Source organism: Amblyomma mixtum, chromosome 4, assembly GCF_055824585.1.
Source record: "Amblyomma mixtum isolate Tamu chromosome 4, ASM5582458v1, whole genome shotgun sequence".
Classification (NCBI taxonomy): Eukaryota; Metazoa; Arthropoda; class Arachnida; order Ixodida; family Ixodidae; genus Amblyomma; species Amblyomma mixtum.
Window position 1 is genome coordinate 92,040,646 of NC_143015.1, and position 20,255 is coordinate 92,060,900.

Here is a 20,255-nt window from a genome sequence, read left to right on the forward strand (position 1 = left end):
CTCAGATCATGAATGGTAGCTTACCAATATCCCTGAAGAGAAAAGTATACAATAGCTGTATCCTACCGGTACTCACCTATGGAGCAGAAACGTGGCTGCTAACAAAGATGGTTCAGCTTAAGTTAAGGACAACGCAGCGAGCTATGGAAAGAAAAATGAGAGGTTTAACGTTAAGAGATCGCAAGCGAACGAAGGGGGTGAGTGAACAAACGCGGGTTAATGATATTCTAGTCGAAATCAAGAGGAAGAAGTGGGTTTGGGCAGGGCATGTAATGCGAAGGCAGGATCATGGGGCATTACATATAAAACATATCGAAATCCCATTTCTCATCTGCAAAAACATGCTATTCGTATAATAACTTCTTCAAACAGTGTCTACCCCAGTAGGCCACTTTTTCATCAGCTTCGCATACTTCCAGTGTCAATGGCATACAAATTAAATATAGCTGAAATAGTAAATACTATATTAACATCCAATAATCCCCTGCCACTTAGTTTATTCAGGTTACCAATGAAACAAACAAGAGCTGCAACCAACTATCTGTTTAACTTACCATCTTGTCATAACACGCACGTCTAGGGTCTCATCGAATATAATGGATCCCATCTGTGGAATGGAGTGCAAAACAAAGTAAAAGAAAAGATATTTTTTGGCATCTTTAAAATATATTTAGCTAATTTCCATAGAAATGTAAGAATAAAGAAGTCTGTATGATTCAATTTAGAAATTTTGTTCACAGCTGACTATGTTGTGCTCTAACCGACCACACCCCGCAGTTTTGTAGTTCAGCGTTCATTATTTTTTTGTGCATTATTGAAGTGTGCTGTGACTGTGTCTGGTCATGATAAGGACTGCGAGTATTACTGTGCATGTTTAGCATTTGGACCCACCACTAGCCCTGAAGGCTATGGGTCCAACGAAAAGTGTTTCTGGTTTTGAAAATTAATAAAAAAGCAAAAAAAATCCAAGCTCGCGGACTGCAGCATTAGAACGTGAAAGAAAAAAGAAAAAGAAGTAAAACGTCTCAGGGAGGCGTGTCCCGTCGAGCGAGGATGGAAGACAACAGAGAACATGTATATACAGTAAGCGAGGAAAAGGGGGAGTCAGGTTGGCACGCATGGTGTCCTACCACATGGCACCAAGGTCAAAGGTTAAGGTCAACGATCAAAGTTCAAAAAAAGGAACTGAGAGGACGGGATGATTGCGTGTCCATTCACATCACCACGTAGCCGATGACATGTCGGCAAACCTCCTGGTGACGGAACTGAGACTAGCACTTGACTTCCGACGTCAACAATTTTAAGTATAAAAGCGGACGCTGCCGTGTCTAGCGGCAGGGGATGAGCTCGGCGGTATTTATTACAGCGGGCGTCGTCCCTTCGGCAGACGCGGTTGTTGCGACGTGCGCCTGTGCTTTCAAACTTTCCTCTCACATCTTTAAACTCTCATCTGTGGCAACGATTGTGGCTAGGCTTGAGCCAGTGGGCAGGCCCGTGATCTTTCCTTTTCACGCTTCTCTCAGTAGCAACAACAACTAGCAGCAGGCTCAACGGCGCTCATTGTGTTCATTGCGTTGGCGTTGACAACGTTTTAGACTCCTATGATTTTGAAAGTGCACATAAACTGGCTCCCTCGGTCAGTGGACGCCTGAATCGCTCTTTGAGGTACGTGTGGTGGTAAGAGAGAGATGTGGCCTGCATTCGTTAGCGCCGACAACGTTGTGGCAGACACGCGGCATGGCAGGAATTCATGCAGCAATTGGTGAGCCTACTCTCCCGATCAACAATTAACTGTACCAGGGTGGCATTGTGGGCGCGCTGCTTGTCCAATGTCTGAAACGCAATCAACGTTACAGACGCCAAGCTGCGTATAGTTGCCCGATGCGCCATACCTTTCGTTCTCTAACCAGGTTCAGCAGTAGTTAAACTACACCGAATTTTCTTTTGCACAGGTCAGACGGCACATTCTTTCTGTTCCGCCTGTCGCACCTTTGGAGCAGCTTCTTCTGCATTTTTACAACCATTTTCATCGCAGTGCTAGTAAGCGCTCTAACAGGTATGCGTTTACGTTTACGTAGTAGCTGTAAAAAAAAATTGGCATTAATTTTGAGGAAACTAATTGTGATCTACGTTCTTTATCTGCTCTTCATTGCGTTCTTTTTACGTTCTTTATCTGCACTGTGACTGTGTGGCTTTCGCGTTTGGACATTGGATCCGAAAGTGGTAAGTTCGATGCCGGCCGCAGCGGCCGTATTTTGATCGAGGCAAAAGTTAACAACGCCCCTCTGCTGTGCGATGTCGACGCACATAATAAACAAAAAAAAACAGGGTATTATAAATTCAGTTTCTGTGAAAGCTGTATAGCTTTCCTTTGTGGCCGTATGGCTGCGCTCGGGTGGACGTCAATGAGTAATTACTCCCTTATTACAAATCTACTCCACCTTGGGGGATTCCTCTAAATATTTGGTCAACACTGTTCCCACTTCGAGTTACTGATCAATTCGCTCTCGCCCTACTGAAAGCTTGCCGTCCCGGTTAGCTCAATTGGTAGAGCGACTGCTCCGGTGTAGCGGTGGTCCCGGGTTCGAACCCCGGACCAGGACGAATTTTTCTTTAACTACGAAGTTTCTGTGAAAGCTGTATAGCTTTCCTTTGTGGCCGTATGGCTGCGCTCGGGTGGACGTCAATGAGTAATTACTCCCTTATTATAAATTCATCCAGTGTCCTGGAACTACTCCAGAAACTCTTTTCTCATCACATCTATATTCGTGCTGAGGCTCGTAACCATAAATGAGCAGCATTGCCTAAACAAAATGGAAGGACACACGAAAGGATAGTAAGACAAGGGCTGCAGGTGCAAAAAGCATTGTTGCCTTTTTCTGTGTCCTTGGCTTTCGTTGGACAAAAACAACGCATGCTTGCCTTCCTTTATAGCCTTCCTTTATTCTAGAAGTGTACACTGCAGTGTTCCTAGATCAACTCCTTGTAGATAAGTGCATAGCACAGCAACGATTGTGGAACGACTGCACAGGCAGTTGTCGATGACGTAACGAGCACTTCCAGCGATTCATCTGCCAACACTGCCAATGTCCGCCACTAGCAAACGACGAGTGACAGGCGACACTACCGCTCTCTTCAGGGCATTACTACAAAGCTGTGGAAGTTATATAAATAGATCGCTGCCAATTTAATGTCCTTGTTTTCTTTGTTTGTTTTTTTGTTCATATAGTTTAACATATCCGGAAGCGACTCAGGCTATGGTGGACGCCGTACCGGAGGACTCTGGATGATTTCAGCCACCTGGGGTTCTCTAACGGGCACTGACATCGAACAGTATATTGGCGTTTAACATTTTGCCTCCATCTAAATGCGACCGTCGCGGCCGGGATCGAACCCGCGTCTTTAGAGTTAGCAGCGGAGCACCATAACCACTGAGTCACCGCGGCGCCACACTTTACTTTGTGTGACAAAAACAATTGCTTCTTCACGAAGAAAACGTTTCTGACGCCTTCCCAGCTTTAAAAAATTACGAATTTTGCCGCTTAGGTAGAAAACAAAATAATTGATATAGAAATGCATTCTGCGTTTTCTTCTTTCTTGCTTCAGGCGAAATGAGTAGCAAGAAAATTCAACGTGAATTATGCAGCGACGCTCTCGTGCGGTTGTGGCGGAAATCAAGGAGGCTTTTATTTTGTAAGCACGAGCACGAGGTGAGTCATCGTGTTTAGTTTTTCAGTGCCGTACCTTAATTCTAGCTTTATCTTCTTCTTTTCAGAATGTTGAGAAAGCGCCATACGAAGAAAAGAATATGAGCCGTCAGGCCGAGTTTGAAACTTTCATTATGGATGAAAAAAACAGCAACATTTAATGTAAACTCACGATGAAAAGCGAACTAACTGGCCACAGACCTAAACGTTTTTCCTGCCTATCTCGTCTACGAGAGTAGGTGTAAGCACTTCTAGAGCGAGGACGATGATGTGCGAGATGGCTTGAGGTTGAGAACCGCCTCCATCTATGAAGGGAGACCGGTAGCCACGCCTTGTGATCGGGCGGAGCTGACAATCGACGCTGTTACCTGGACCGTTTGCTGGAACTGTTCTCATCTTCTCATCAGCGGAAGTGTTCGCCCCCGCGCTCGTGTCTGAACCCCTTCGTCACTGGCGCCGGGGCCAAGGGCAGCGCCGCTATAGAATAAATGCATTGAAGAAATTGCGTACCGCATTCTAATATGGCCCACAATTGAAAATTGCTGCGCCTCGGTTCAGAACAGCCCATTTCACTGCTGAACATGTCACTGCTTTTACTCGCTTCTATTCTTGCAGCTAGCAGCAAGCGTTGTCTCCGCGGCTGCTTTCGAGGTTTATGGAGTCTTGGACGTCAGCCGCTTTTCGTAACTACGCAGTATGCTAGATATGTCTTGTCGCTTTTCGTGTTCTGCATGCCGCAGCGTTCAGCAGCTTCTCTTTTTCATGCTTGGCCGCGTGCTCAGCGTACCTAATTGCCTTCTAACATGCTTGCGTCCTCCCGTGCACTTTTCTCAACCCACTGCCTCATTTGTCCCTTGTGAGATTTGGTGGTTTGGAACTGGATGTAGCAGACTCCTGTACGGAACTAATCTACGTAGTGCTGTTCATACGGGTTTCTCCTCATCATTTTGCCTTCTTTCAAATTTAAGCTTCTTGGCAAATAGTCGAGATCTTTTTTGGTGCTCTGAAGACCACATTAAAAACGTTGCCATGATCTTTCCAATGACACAAGAGACTCCGTGCCCCTGTAGCATTGCCGTGAGGAATTGCTACTGTGGCTTTGCGTAGGAACGGCTCTTGTTGCTTCTGTCTTAATGAATAAAGGGCCTGGCAACAGCCAGATATATTCTCCTGGTAACGCCGTTTGGCTGTGCGTGCTGTGCAAGTCAAAGGTGGTGGTAATCTGGCACACGTAAGACCATTTGAGTGCGGCTTTGAGTCAGTACTAGTGATGCAAAACTATTGAAAAATTGACTATCGATAGTATCCATAGTTTTTAAACTATCGATAGTGTAAAAAAACTATCAATAGTGCTACTATCGATAGACTATCGATAGTATTATCGATAGTCTACTATCGATAGTAATACTATCGATAGTAGAATCGATAGTATAGCTATCGATAATGTTGCTATCGATAGTATTACTTGCGATAGTAGCGCTATCGATAGTCTGGCTATCGATAGCGGTACTATCGCTAGTAACACTATCAATAGTAACAATATTGATATTATGCATTTATTGGCCAGCGATATAAACAAAACATTTGCGATAATTGATTGGTTTGACGGTCTCACGAGAATTAACGTTCCTAAGATACTCAGGCTATGAGGGATGCCGTAGTGTTAAATTTCAACCAGCTGTGGTTCTTTAACATGCACAAGGAGAGTTCGGAAAAATGCCTGGACCATCCGATCAAAGAACAAACAGCACAAGTTGTGCTGCCTTATACGACACCATCGTGTACAGCAGACGTCGTCTTGCTGACGTAACCCCTGCAGAAATGCTTTTCGCACACATCTTTCGCAACTGGGACATTCGCACGCTAACATTTTATCCAGCAACTTTACGTAGGGATCGTCTGTAGAGCTCGGTGACGCGTAGGCCGCAAAAACTGGCGAGTCCTCTCAGAGACTCATATCATCACCTCCACACCACACACTCGAGAAACCAAGTTTAGGATGCAGTGGGTAAGCGTGGTTGATTTTATAGAATCGATAGAACTATATATATCAAGTAGTATCGATACGGCTATCGTGCTATCAATAGAACTATCGAAAGTACTATCGATAGTACTATCTATCGATAGTCTTTTTTACCATCGATAGTTCGATAGCGAATCAACTCTCGAACTATTGATCTATAGAACTATCGACAGTTTTGCATCACTAGTCAGTACTTGTCTATAAGTTTTTCTTGGATTTTTTAGCTGTATTGCAGGAAGAATAGAACCATTTTCTTGAAGCCCTCATCGGTAGACTGAGAAACGTGAGGATCTCATGGGATTAGCTAAATTGAATGTAGGCCAGTCAGCTGTTGCTTCTTCAGCTCTCAGTATCAGTTGCATGATCCGCATTCAGAACAGAAGTGCTTGTAAGACATCAGAAACCACAATTAGGGTCAATTTGTAAAAACAAATCCTGAACAAAACGAGAACAATGGCTGGGGCTCTACGTGGCTTGAACCCAGTTATGCGAGCGAAAGCTCTGTTAAGCATGGTCTGTTAAGCACTGCCTCAAATCAAATGTCAAGTTCAAGGGACAAGGTCAAAGCTCAAGGTCGGGTGCCCAATGGTAAGTCATATGATCATGTGGTCACACTACATCATCACCAGCCTGACTACACCAACTGTAAGGCAAAGGAGCCTCGCACGTCTCTCTAATTACAAACACGTACAAGCGCTAAAAAACACGGACAGAGAAGAGACTTGGACAACACGAGCGCTTGTGTTTTCCAAGTCTCTTCTCTGTCCGTGTTTTTTAGCGCTTGTACGTGTTTGCTATGAACCAACTAGCCCAAAGGTCTGTGCTCCTGAGCTCCAATTACTCCTGTCTTTTGCCTGCTGCGGCCACCCTGTCCGCGCAAAGTTCTTAATCTCATCCGCCCACCTTTCTACCGCCCCCTGCTACCCTTGCGTTCTCTTGGAATCCACTCCACTACCCTTAACGACAGGCTTTTATCCTGCCTTCCCATTACTTGCCCTGACCAAGCCCATTTCTCACCTTTCATTTCGACTAGAATGCCATGAAATCGCATTTGCTCCCTCCCTCACTCTGCCCACTTCCGCTCTCTTAACGTTACACCTATCATTTTCCTTTCCATAGCTCTGTGCGTTGTCCTTAACTTAAACTGAACCCTCTTAGCCTCCACGTTTCTGCCCCATTCTGCACTACCATAGCTTGGACTATACAACCTCGCAACTAAGTTCGGTTTGTAAGGCATTCAAGGTCGTTGTCAACGTGGTGCTCACTTTCTGAAATCAATGTCTAGGTCAGAGGTGAAGGTCAGGTACCCAGTGGTCATGGTCCTATAATCCCGTGGTCATACTTCCGTAGCTTGGGCCATACCATCACGCAGTTAAGTTTGGTTTGACCTTCTACGGCACTGAATCTCATCCACATAGCTCTGGCTCTAAAACACCGTCACTAAGTGGGCGGTAACATTACCGTTCGACAAGGCAAGGACCAAGTCACTCTGGACTGGTGCTATGCTGCACCTAATGGCGACATCTTCTTCTTGAAGTTATGTCTTGCCGCAGTTCATTATGAGCTGCGTACCGAGGCAATGAGAGTACAGATTTTTACTTGAAGAAAAAACATGTTGAAAGACACCGGGAATTGATGACATACCAAACACGTTCCTTTTGATATATGCCGAATGGTGTTCCAAGTACTTGACGCTCATATTTAATAGGTCTCTGTTAAGCGCCGAGCTCCCAGAGGACTGGAAGCACGGAAAAAATTATTCCCATTCCCAAAACTGAAAACTCATCTCTACTTAGCTCATATAGGCCAATATCTTTATTGTGTACTTCTTCAAAAATACCTCAACATATACTTTTCGGGCATATATCAGCCTTCCTGGAAACCAATCACGTAATTGTCGACCGGCAACACGGTTTTCGCAAAGGCTTCTCTACAGTGACCCAAAACGGGAGACGATTAAGGATTTTGCCGCAGCCATTGATAACCAGTGTCAAATTGATGTCATTTTTTTAGATTTCGAAAAAGCATTTGACCGCGTTCACACAAAAAGTTCTTGGTAAATCTAAAGAATATCTTGAAAAACGATTTACTGTTGGCATGGGTACAGGCATATCTATCGTCTTGATAATCAGCAATGTATGTTCGAGCCCAGCTTTGGTAAGCTCCGGTATCCCACAAGGCTCAGTACTCGAGCCAATGTTCTTTTTAATTTTTATAAATGGCATTGTTAAAGAAATTTCTGTCAAAATCGAGCTGTTTGCAGACGACTGTGTATTATATCATGAAATACGAACTCCTACTGACCAGCGTTTTCTTAATGACGCCTTGGCTAGAATTCATGATTGGTGCTCAATGTGGCAGATGAGTATTAATCCTAAAAAAACAGTTTCAATGTCTATCATGGGGAAGAGGCAGGCATTAAGTTTTGCGTATACTATTAATAGCCGTCCTCTGTCTACCGTAGACAGCTACAAGTACTTGGGATTACCGATTAGCTCTGATTTACGGTGGAACAAACACATTTCCAATATTAAAAATAAAGCTTTAAGAAGCTTGGCTTTTTAAGAAGGTGTCTCGGTACTACACGCTGGAATTTAGGTTACTAGCATGCAAAACATTTATCGGACCTGTTTTAGAATACGCCTCTGTTGTGTGGGACACTTATACTAAAGAAAGCATTAAAACACTCAAAAATATTTAAAGAAAGTCAGTGCAATTTATTTATAATTCATACAGCTGACAGATGTCCGCTACCATGCTACTTGAGAAAAAAAAATTTCGAGTCTGCAGCTCATGAGATACCGCGAGAGGCTTAAGTACATGTTTATGATTGTTCACAACAAGTTAGGAATTAACAGCAGCAAGTACATTGAGCTCGTCCCGGGTCGTTCGACACGATCATACCATTCTTTAAATGTGAAGGAGTACTCACACCGCACTTAAATATATAAGAATTCTTTCTTCCCCCCGTACTGTGCGGGAATGGAGAGTCCTGAAATCAAATATTGTCGAGGCTTCTACTGTGGAGTCGTTTACGGCGCCGCTTAGGAATTCATAACAATTTTGCAGCATTCAACATTTTTCTCTTTCTTTCCCCCCAGTGCTCAGTTTGACGCGAGGTGTCGTCTAATATTGTGTAATGTTGTTTCTTTTCCTCGTGCATTGCTTCGGTATTGTGTGCTGAGTTGCGTGTACTACAAGGAGGTTTTCTTTTTGACAAAGTGTATTTTGAAACCCACTCCTGCTTAAGGCTTTGCAATAAAGCCAGCAGTCTTCTGTAAATAAATAAATTAATCCGGCTTCACTCACGTTTCGAAAAGAGTATAGATTCGTGCTGTGTGTGTAGCGAAACAAGTATTGAATTTTGAGGGCAGCCGAAGGCTGCTGCGAAAATTTCAAAACTACGCGTTCCCCAGGCCCTTGAAGGAGCACAATGGTTTTAAAAGTTGTTTCGTCTCAGTCGACTGCTGGAACAACAATGTGGTGCTGCAATTGCTTAAACTCATGAAGGGCAACTGCGCCACTTTTTGAGAATTTCGCGTTACTCAAGAATCCAACTCTATATGCTGCAGGTAACAATGCCAAGTTTTTTTGCACTGCCATTTAAACTAGTGGCGTAATCGACGATTGATGTTTCCACTTCTCTCAAAGCATCCTAGGAGGGCGGGGAAGTTTAGTATGACGTCACAGAAGGTATGATTTCAAATTACCGGTACCGCCAGACACGCCCTGCCGCGCCTCGTTGGACGCTGCCAAACAACGTTGGGCAGGCTTTTCCTTCAGTGGCGTTGGTTTTTTTTCCTTCAAAGCGGGCGTTTATGCGCTGAAAATGTACCGATACCTTCGATGACGTCATCATGCGTCCCCCACTTACCGTTGTGCGCTGCGGAGAAGCTTGAAGGCCATCGTAATTTTCATTTGTGATTACGTCACCGTTTCAAACGCAAGGCCAAAAGGACTTCGCATGCTTTACCTGGAAGTTTCACACATTCGACCCTTTTAAGCTCGTCGATTTCTAAAACCTATGCAGTTGCCTTTTATGGGGAGTGCAAAACAACAGTTTAAAAGGTGCCCGCGTAGGATGTAAGAAGCAGAGCTCTTTGGTGGCATGTGATCGTTTTTTCGACTAGGAGCAGCATGCGTGAAATTTGTAGCACTTATTTACCGTCGCAAAGCCCAGCAACTCACGCAGCCCGTAGTAGAAACGAAACGCCGGGTCATGGACGATTAAAGGTGAAGCGATCCATTCCTCGTATACTGAGCGGCGCCATTCACATGCCACCTCCCAACATTAGGCTGGTGTCAGCCCATGATGCTCCGTTTTCCATCAACCAGTAAAGGTCAGTGTTGGCAGCGTGGTGTTACTGTATAACGGCTGAAATATTATTTTCAAGCCTCAAATGCACGCTCCGATACGATTGATTGTTTATCGGTCATGCAATAAAATCTATCTCGAGTAAAGCATCAAGCGAAGGGCAGTTCAAAGCAAATTATGTTTTTATGTTGAGCATACGATTGATTGTTTATAGGTCATGCAATAAAATCTATTTCGAGTAAAGCATCAAGCGAAGGGCAGTTCAAAGCAAATTATGTGTTTATGTTGAGCAGACGGGTAGCAGATAACATGGTGCCGAAATTAGCGGTAGCTAGACCCAATCCTAAGAGTCCGGACGGCCAGCCCTGAGCTAGGACGATGTCGATGCGACGGGAGACCGCGAGTTGTCGACTTAAAGCCCAACGTACTGCCCTAGTACCTGTCTTCGCCAAGTGTATTGCCGAACGAACCTTCACAACGATGATGCTAGATTTTTGATGGCTGTGCTTTTGTTTACTTTACTTGTGCCGTATGTCAAAGAAACGAAGTGTAGCGAGCAAAACGCAACAACGACAAAGGCGCTGGAAGACACTGAACGAAATCATGAATGGCAGTTTACCAATATTGCTCAACAGAAAAGTATACAACAGCTGTATCTTACCGGTACTCACCTATGGGCAGAAACGTGGAGGCGAACGAAGAGGGTTCAGCTTAAGTTAAGGGCAATGCAGCGAGCTATGGAAAGAAAAATGGTAGGTGTAACGTTAAAAGATCGGAAAAGGGCGGAGTGGGTGAGGGAACAAATGCGGGTTAATGACATCCTAGTCGAAATCAAGAGGAAGAAATGGGCTTGGGCAGGGCATGTAATGCAGATGCAAGATAACCGCCGGTCCTTAAAGTAACAGAGTGGACTCCTAGAGAAGGAAAGCGTAGCAGGAGGCGCCAGAAAGTTAGGTGGGCGGATGAGATTAAGGAGTTTGCGGGGATAGGGTGGCCGCAAATGGCAAAGGAATGGGTTAAATGGAGAAACATGGGAGAGGCCTTTGCCCTACCGTGGGCGTAGTCAGACTGATGGTGATGATGATGGTGACAGAAAGCCGCGAAAAAATATGACAGCCTTCCTGCGAGAGTAAGCACGCATGTGACCAGCCTCTAAGAGACCAGACCTAGTGTTACCTTTTGAAGAATTCTCCTTACTCCTCAAACAAGCTGGCATGCGCACTCAAAGAAAGCATGACATGTTAAGTAACTTCTTGTGAGCCGAGTGTGAACGGTGCCATCATTTGTTTAAAAGTTTAGGGTAGGAAATTTTGGTTCCAAAGCTATATTCAAATATCCTTGGCCGCGCCTCTTAGTTTTGGCGGTATACTGCGAAATAAACTTTGTAGAAAAAATTGAGAAATTTCTGAAGCACAGAGAAAGTAACGGCTCCTATTCACTAAAATCTTGCTTATAAGTGCTAGCTGTACTGTTTCCAGCGTTTAAAAACACTTAATAGTGCATTACCGCCTATAGAAACGCACATGAAGCCGCATTTTTTGTTTGACTGGCACCAGAGAGCACACTAGCCCTGATTACTAACTTTTTCCAAACTCCTAATGAGCAATGAACTGAATCGAATAGATTTGTGCTGAATACTAGCAAAAAAGGTTCTACACTAGCTGATGAAGATCTGTTTTGTTTGTTTTGTTTCTATGGGGTTTAAGGTTCCAAAATGACTCAGGCTAAGAGGTACGCCGTAGTGAAGGGCTCCGGAAATTTCTACCACCTGGGATTCTTCAACGTGAACTGACATCACACAGTACATGGGCCTCTAGCATTTCGCTTCCATCGAAATTCAACTGCCGCGGCCGTGGCCGGACCCGCGTCTCTCTCTCTCTTTTGGTCACTCTGTCTCTTTTGGTGACAAATCTTCCGTGACTGCAGCGCTTCTCATACCACGATTGATCATATTGAGCAGTTACCATTGTTATGTCATAGGAGGAACTAGTGCAGCGAGCCTTGCTGCCTCAAAAGACTGGCAGTGCTCAAGCCTTCTATCGACAGGGCTTATTTAAACATTCCAAAGAAAAGTATGTCTCTCTAATGACACAGCAACGACGCAAATTGCGTTCAGGGGTGATGTCTTTATCGGCGGAAAAAGAACTCGCATGTCTACAAGACTGATTTCCGGAAAGATAACTAAGCATTTCCAAAATTCCTACTTTTTTAATTGCACATTTACTAAAACAACGTCGTTCCTGCCTTCTTTTTTGGTTTTTTTCTTTCCTATGGCTTTACTTCATTTTACTTGGCTGATTGGTGAGGACGAGTTTAGTAAAGTGATTGGAAAATGTTAGTGATCACGAAAAGTTTGCCTGGCTGGCTTATTCGGAGGTCGTGGGTTCAGATCCCATCGGTGGCATCTTTTTCTTCTCTTTTATAATAATAATATTTTTAAGAATAATAATAAAAATAATGACAATGTTAATCTCCTATTGAAGAACACCACAAATTATGAAGAAAAAACATCTCCTACGCTGCATGGCTTCGGTGACTGTTGGCTTCAGTCCTATATGTCATAACCATCCCCTCTTTTCCCTTCCTTTGTCTCCTTCAATAAATTCAGGTATTCAACCATGCGCGTCGCTTGGATGATTCACACTATAAAGTACGGATAGAAATACAGAATTTTCTGACGTACAGTGTGCAGAGAATACGTAACCAAAAATCTAATTGTGCGCTTTACTTGCCACATCAAGGCGGGGATTGTTCAGTATTTATGCTCTCAAGGTTGCCCAGTATATCTCACGCCGCATGCGACTCTCAGCGTTATATGATTTTATAGTCATGTGTTGTGATGTCTGCGCCAGTGCGAAACCGACTTAATTTACGACTGCTTACTGGCACTTACCAGCATCTGTCTTTCGAACCAGGTTGTAAACGCGATTTATAAGTAAAAAAATACTAAGCACCTCTGATCATGGGCATGTGACGTGTACACCGGGTGCGGTGTTTAGTTTGGAAATTACGGTATTTCAAAAGAATATATTTGAGACTAGGTAACCGCATAGAAACTCCTCGCATTATTCGCTAAACGGCCGATTTCACGAACGCGCCAGTTATTGAGCAAACCACTTTTTTATCTCCATCGAACCAAAGCTCGTCCGAAACGACTGAGCCTTTTTTGGGACTCGCTGCGCGCACATCAATTTTACCGACAGCAGTGTACCTCGAGTACACGTTGTGAAGGGCTGTGCTTCATCGATAACCGACCGACGCTCCTCACAACTGTCAAAAGATGTCCGCGTCGACACTGGCATAAAAACGTTGAGCGCACTTCGGTATCACAGCTCTTTCGTAACATTGCCCAACACAACTATAAAGATTTGCGGTTTTCGTGTTGAAACGAACAAGCGCGATCGCCTCGCACATAGTGCTTATAGTCCTGGTTAAGTCTCAGACAACCATTAATTTTCGCTACAATTAACAAGCCAGAAGAGTTTAACCGCCGAAGCGTGATTCATAATCTTTTGTCAACGGCTGTAATGCGTAACTAGGTGCAGGCTGTCTGAAAACTCCGGTTGTTGGCACCGCAGGCTCAATTGAACGGAAGCGCTGTAGCCATGCGAGCATCGCAAATAATATTTAGTACTGACAGCACCTGCTCCAATGAAGCTCGATGGAGAGACCTGGTGTTTCAAGTAAAACCTCGATCACGTGGCGCCAGCTAAAGACATAACCGCGGTTAAATTCTACCAGCAGCAGCGGCAAGCCTGCTTGCAAATGGCACCGTGCAAGAAAGAAAAACAAGCAAAATGTTCGCCCCCGTCCAGTCTCAAGGGCGACGGCATGAGGGCTAATCATCGTTCCGAAATGCGCCGGTTAGAGAGGCCTGGCGAGGAGGAAGTACGAGGGTCGGTACTCCGGCGTCAAAGCTCAAAGAATGGCGCTCCTTTCAAAATCAAGACTTTACACCTCTCCCGCTCTACCGGTTCAGATTTTTTCGCTCGCCTTCCGCCAGAGGCAGTTGTCGCGTTCGGCTTGCTTCATATGCCGGAGGCTTCAATCGGTGGCCACGCAGGGACACACGCCGGCATTTTTGCCTAATAGCCATCATACTGCTTACGCAGCAAAAAAGAACTAAATGAAATTTGAGAGAGTTATTACTTCCATGGTAACATGAATGATCAGCGTTTCATTCTTGTGATTTGAGCTTCAGCATTTCGTTTTGCGCTTTGTTACAGTTTTCTTTGCAAATGAGTAATTTCTTCCGACAGTGTCATTTCTGCTTTCGGCTTGTTCGCGTTTTCACGCTCTCGACCCTGGTTTACGCGCTACGTCAACAGCACGGCCTTCCACCCACCGTTGCTCTACGCATGGCTCTATCCATGGGGTTGTTGTTAACGTGGCTGACCTATCACTTCAGAACTGCATACCGAGTCAAAGTGTGGGTTTTAGTTTTTCTGGCGGAGCGCTCTAAAGACGCCGTAGATTCGCTCTGTTTGAGCAGCTATCGCCGAGGCATCCGCATCCGTTGGCCGCGCCCTCTCCTGTGCCCTTTTTCCTGAAGCTTTTCGCTCTTTACGGGCCCTGCCGCCTCTTCCTCCTGCGTTATCTTTCTTTTTATAGCACACGCGCTCTTCCCCACCACCTATCCTCTTTTCCTGTGTTCATGACAGTCGGTGGTTGACGTGACGACGTTCGACTCACGAAGCAAATGAAGAACTTTTCTGTAACAGGTAACGCTGCAAATGACAGCGGACAGAAGCCGCCACACTCTCAGCAATGCAGCCTCTGCGCCACATATGACGGCCAGCTTTCCGCTATATTTGTTTTCATTTCACTGCGCCACCTGTCTAGCGCTTCCAATGCCATAGATTTCCACACTTTTTCTACAAGTTCCTAGAAGCAACAAATCGCAGTGGGCGGGGCTTATCAATGGACTGTCGTTAAGAATGCGGCCGCATGCCCCCTGAACCATGCTTTTTTAACCCTTGCCTTTCATTCTTTCATTGCGTGCGATTGTTTTGGTTTGTTTTTGCGTGCAATATTTTTCTTTGCCTTGCTGTTATGGCTTCCGGATTTATGGGGGTTTCACGTCCAAAAAAGCGACTTGGGCTGTGAGGGACGCCGTAGTGAAGGGCTCCGGAAATTTAGAGCACCCGGGTCTCTCTAACATGCACTGACATCGCACAGTACACCTGGCCTCTAGAATTCAGCCTCCATCGAAATTCGACCTCCGCGGCCGGGATCGAGCCCGCGCCTTTCGGGTCAGCAGCCGAGCACCATAACCACTGAACCACCACGGCGGCCCTGTTATGGCTTTTACAGTTCTTTCTGTGCTAAGCAAACTTTTGTGGTGAGCCTGTGCTTGTCAGGTGTTGGGCATCTGTCATCATCTACACTGGAGTGGATGTTTTTTAAGTTCCCTTCACTCTTCCCACCGAGACATTCTGCAGCCCGCGATGGTGCCGACGTAGCTGTTCAAGAACGAAGTGCTAGTGTCAGGCCATTTTTTCTGCGTCTTGGACTTGTGTGGTGGATAATGAGCGAAATATTTAAATTTTGCAGGCTATAGAATCATATTTCACTGCCGCGCTTTGCTGCCGGAGCTTTAGTGACTCTGAACATTAACATGAACGGGGACTTCATCCTAAGGTAAAAAAATCCACTCGCCTGGTACACAGCTAAGACTTAAGCTGCTCTCTGATTTTACAGTCCCGACTACCGTAATCGTCTGTCTTTTTTTTTATTGACACAGTGTTACTCAGTGAAGATAAACAAGCTCAGTGGCTATGGTGCTCGGCTACTGTCCCGAAAGACGCGGGTTCGATCCCGGCCGTGGCGGTTGAATTTCTTTGGAGGAGAAATTCGAGGCCCGTGTACTGTGCGATGTCAGTGCACGTTAAAGAACCCCAGGTGGTCGAACCCCAGGTGGTCGAACTACGGCGTCTCTCCTAGCCTTAGTCGCTTTGGGACGTTAAACCCCATAAACCAAACTAATATCTTTGTCTTCATTTTAGAATTAATATCACTGGGCATACATAAGCACCATGCGTGAGGAAGGATGTCTCCGCATATATTTGGAATAAATAAGCGCGAAACTAATTTAAAGCGCCGCACGATCGCCACCGCGGAAACCCTGAATAACGGGGGCTCCACGCGTAGGCTTCAATGTTGTGCCTGAAACCAAATTCGCTGCGTAAGAGCGTGACAGTCGCTGTTTGGGTATGCTTTGAAGTCCTGTTGCAACTGCAGCACAGCTGTGGCGCATGCAATATACAAGCCAAGTTCGAATTTAGCGCGCGCTTCACCACATAAGAGCTTCCAACGACTTTTCTGCCTCATGCATGTCCGCATCTCTCACAGAGCAGGCGTTTTTAAGAAAAAAAGCGAAAAGAGGTAAGGAGCACATTCCAACGTAAAGCCCTCCACAATTGTCTTGAATCCTTACTGCGGCAAACCTCCTGCTCGGCCTGTACTCCTTGTTTAGGAAGACTCCTTTCTTTCTCCGGGGCCGCCGCCACCCATGCGGATGTCTTCCGCGGAAAAACCTTGAGGGCGTTGCCGCTGTCTGTTTCGTCGACCGCCTCACTCTTACGCTCCTCGAAAAGTTTTATTGGATTTCCAGCGCTTATCTAAGCGTTTACGGATGACCCGTTTTGTTGAGCGTCGTAGCACTGCTGTTCTTTTCTCTAGTGGTTGCGTATATGTTTGAGCCACTGCTCTACAAACGGCGAGTGACGTCTACATTCGAGGTGGACGTCTCGAAAGCAAAAATGATCTTAACGCTTTTTGCGATGGTCTAGCTTTTGATGTAAAGTGAAAATTGAATTCAATACATTTCGAAATACAGACTTTCATGCTCCCACTCCATCTTTTTCAGTGGCAATTTTTTCATTTCAATCGAATGTGCTGGTTTCTGTTTTACCTGAGCGTGTACTCTATAGGCGACTAAACAATTTCTTACAAGCTAAACATCTTATCCGCCCCCAACAGTATGGCTTTCAGGCCGGTAAATCAACAGAATCTGCTCTGTTAGATATTAAGAACTCTATAATTAACAATTTTGAAACTAAGCTTTTTTCAGTTGGAATTTTTCTTGATCTGCGCAAAGCTTTCGATTCTGTGCAACATAAAATACTGTTCCATAAATTAAAGACTTACGGGATCCGTGGAGTGGCAAATTCACTTTTGGAAAGTTATCTAACTGCACGGATACAGTACACTCAGATTCATGATGTAAGATCCAGTTTTGGTATGATAAAATTCGGTGTCCCTCAGGGTTCAATTTTGGGACCACTTTTATTTATTCTCTATATTAATGACATTGTAAACATTCCATTAACTCCTAATATCATGATGTATGCCGACGATACTAATGTCTTTTTTTCCGGCTCCAGTCTCCAAGTAATTGAACACCAATGTAATGCCTGGCTTGAGGAGTTAGCGGTTTGGCTCTATGTTAATCAACTTCAATTAAACGTAAACAAAACAAAGTTTATGCTCTTCCATCCAAAAAACAAACCATTAGATCATCACATCAAACTATTTTTTAATGACTTTAACATCGAGCAAGTTCATAGTTGCCGGTTCCTTGGTGTGTTTTTTCGTAGCGATTTGGGTTGGACTGATCATATAAACTTCATTAGACTAAAAATGGCCAGATCTATTTATGTTATTTATCGTGTTAGACATCTCCTCCCACTACAAGTTAAAAAACAGCTATATTTTGCCCTTGTTCATTCTCACCTGGTGTATTGCAACCTAGTGTGGGGTACATGCAACAAAACTGATTCATACAAATTGCTTTCTCTCCAGAAAAGAGCTCTACGTTTATTAAGTTCAAGTTCATCTGTTGAAACGAATCTTTTCGAAACATTTCATGTTCGCAATTTCTTTCATTCATACAATTTTAGTTTGGCTCTTCATATTTTTTATAAAGTCAAGCATGACTTTAGCTCTTTTTCTAACACTTATAATTCAAGAAACGTTGCGTATGGTCTACGTTCCGTTGCCCTATCTACTGCAAGACCCAGAACAAATTATGGTAAACAAACAACCGATTATCAAATTATAACATTGTGTAATACCTACCAGTCTCTTATTCAGATTGCTTTAGAAAGTTATAGTGTGTCTGTATTCAAGAAAAAACTGACGATTCTTTTCTCGCCCGGTTAAATTTCAGCTAATTCTGTATACTTAGTTGTTTTTTTTTTATGTGTGTGTTTGTGTTCTGCTTTTTTTTTAAATGTGCATATTATGAAATGTTTTGTTTATTGTTAATTGATATTTATTATTGTCTATCATTAACTATTTTCTATTGTGATCATGTTTGCTCATTGTTTTTTTTTTTTTTTTTTGTTTTTTTTTTTTTTTTTTTTTTTTTTTTTTTTTTTTTTTTTTTTTATCTCATGTCCATTCGGCCCCCGTTTCCATGATGTGTGATCGGGGTGTAGGCCTTGTCAGGAGGCATGCTTGGTCTACCTCCTTTAGCCTCACCTCGAGGGCATATTGTATATAATATGGCCAAATAAACCTACTACTACTACTACTACTACTACTACTACCTATATCATTAGAAACAAGAGGCCTGGCTCTTCTTCTGGCCACGAAGTTTTAGGAACGCCCTTACTGTGCCTCACACCATTCTCTGTGAGGCCGAGAATCAGAAGCTTCCAACACAGCACTCCTGCTTTTCGAGCCCTCGGGCGGTGACCAATTTATCCCGGACGAATGATGTTAAGCGATCTGTTATGGAGGTCACTGCAAAACTTCGAATTCAAGGCGGGAATCTTAATAATTTTATCCGTCTCCAAATGCGAACAAAGAAATTGGAAACAAAAATGAACAGATGAAGTGAAAATTGAGCAAAATACATACAAGCTTATTTAGCTTCGCTCTAATTGTATATAAATTTCAGAGGCCCACCGCTGCACAAAAGGGAAGACATAGCATAAGAAGACATAGGGAAGACATAGACAAAGGAAGACATTATCAGACATAGCTGCAATTTACTAGAGGTGTGCGCCTCAAATAGCCTTATTTAATTTTAAGGATGCATGGTTTCCTAAAGTGTAAACTGAATTTAGTATAACTGCAGAGGCCGCAACGTACTCCAGATGAGTGAAGTGCTGCCGTGCCTTCTAACCAACCAACCGGGCCTAGCCGGTCTAGGTATGCGGAAGTATTGGAGGAAAAGGGAATCCAGACGCATGAGGCAATACCTCGGGCTGAAAGCCTCTATAAGGCCTGAAGAAAATAGGAGATGGTCCCCGAGTTCCGGAGCGCGAAGGGCAGAAAACAGGGGAGCATGCCGGCTTCCAGGAAACTACGAGGTCCGCGCATCGGAGCCGCAAGACGACACTGCGCCTCAAGGTCATGGGCCTGGTCGGGCCGAAACTGCAGGTGGTCTCTTTTCAGTGCCCCCCCCCCCCCCCGCTTTCCTTCACCCTCTTTTCCCTCTGTGTGTGTTTTGTTTTCTTCCTTCCAGTCCTCTGTCACTATTGCAAATAAACTCCTAGTCTCAAAACGGAACCCAACGAGTGAGCATCGTTTCTTTGGAGGCTCCTGCGTGCGCGGCCCCCCGCCGCCCGAACGAGTGTACGCGCAGTATAAGAACACTAGTGCAGCTCAGTCGTTTTTAACTTTGTGGCGCTAACTGCATTTGTGAGACAGTGACCTAAGTGTCAAAGAAACAGAGTTGATAATAATCAACATTTGGTGCCGAAACCCGGGAACTTAGTCAACTGCCATCAAAGACGCCATGGAACGACTCCAAAAGAAGCAAGCCGCACTACGTCAAGCCATCGAAAAGATCATCGCAGCAGCCACCGCCCTCCTACAAGAAGAGCCTGCAGCACAAAGCGGTGAGCTTGAAGTACAATTTGACCTCCTTATCGAGCAAGCAGAAGAGCTAAAGTCGGTTAACGACAGCATTGAGAAGAAAATTGACCTACAGGAACTCGACGCAGAATTAGCCGCCGTATCTGCTTACAGCGAGAAGATAAGCATCATGAAAACTAGAATAAAAAGAGCCCTACGAAACCAAACTTCTTACGAAGATCGGTCAAGAACTCCATCACTAACGGGGAACCCTTCCGAGCCTAGTTCTCAGCCTTCAGTTCACGCCAGCGTTACCACGAGCCAGCTTCCGTCGGCAACAACCAAACTTCCGAAGTTGGAAATCGCCAAGTTTAATGGAGACTTGAGATCATGGCAGAAATTT

General features: G+C 44.5%; 1 protein-coding gene across 1 annotated transcript in view; it reads left to right on the plus strand.

Annotated features, from left to right (window-relative positions):
• The window catches only part of LOC149347421 (sodium-coupled monocarboxylate transporter 2-like), an 82,795-nt gene that overhangs the window by 59,436 nt on the left and 3,104 nt on the right, over positions 1–20,255 (plus strand). Inside the window, exons 13-14 of the mRNA XM_089541579.1 lie at positions 1,953–2,056; positions 3,607–3,710. Of these exons, the coding sequence (XP_089397705.1) occupies positions 1,953–2,056; positions 3,607–3,710 (208 nt within the window). The remainder of the gene's footprint in view (positions 1–1,952; positions 2,057–3,606; positions 3,711–20,255) is intronic.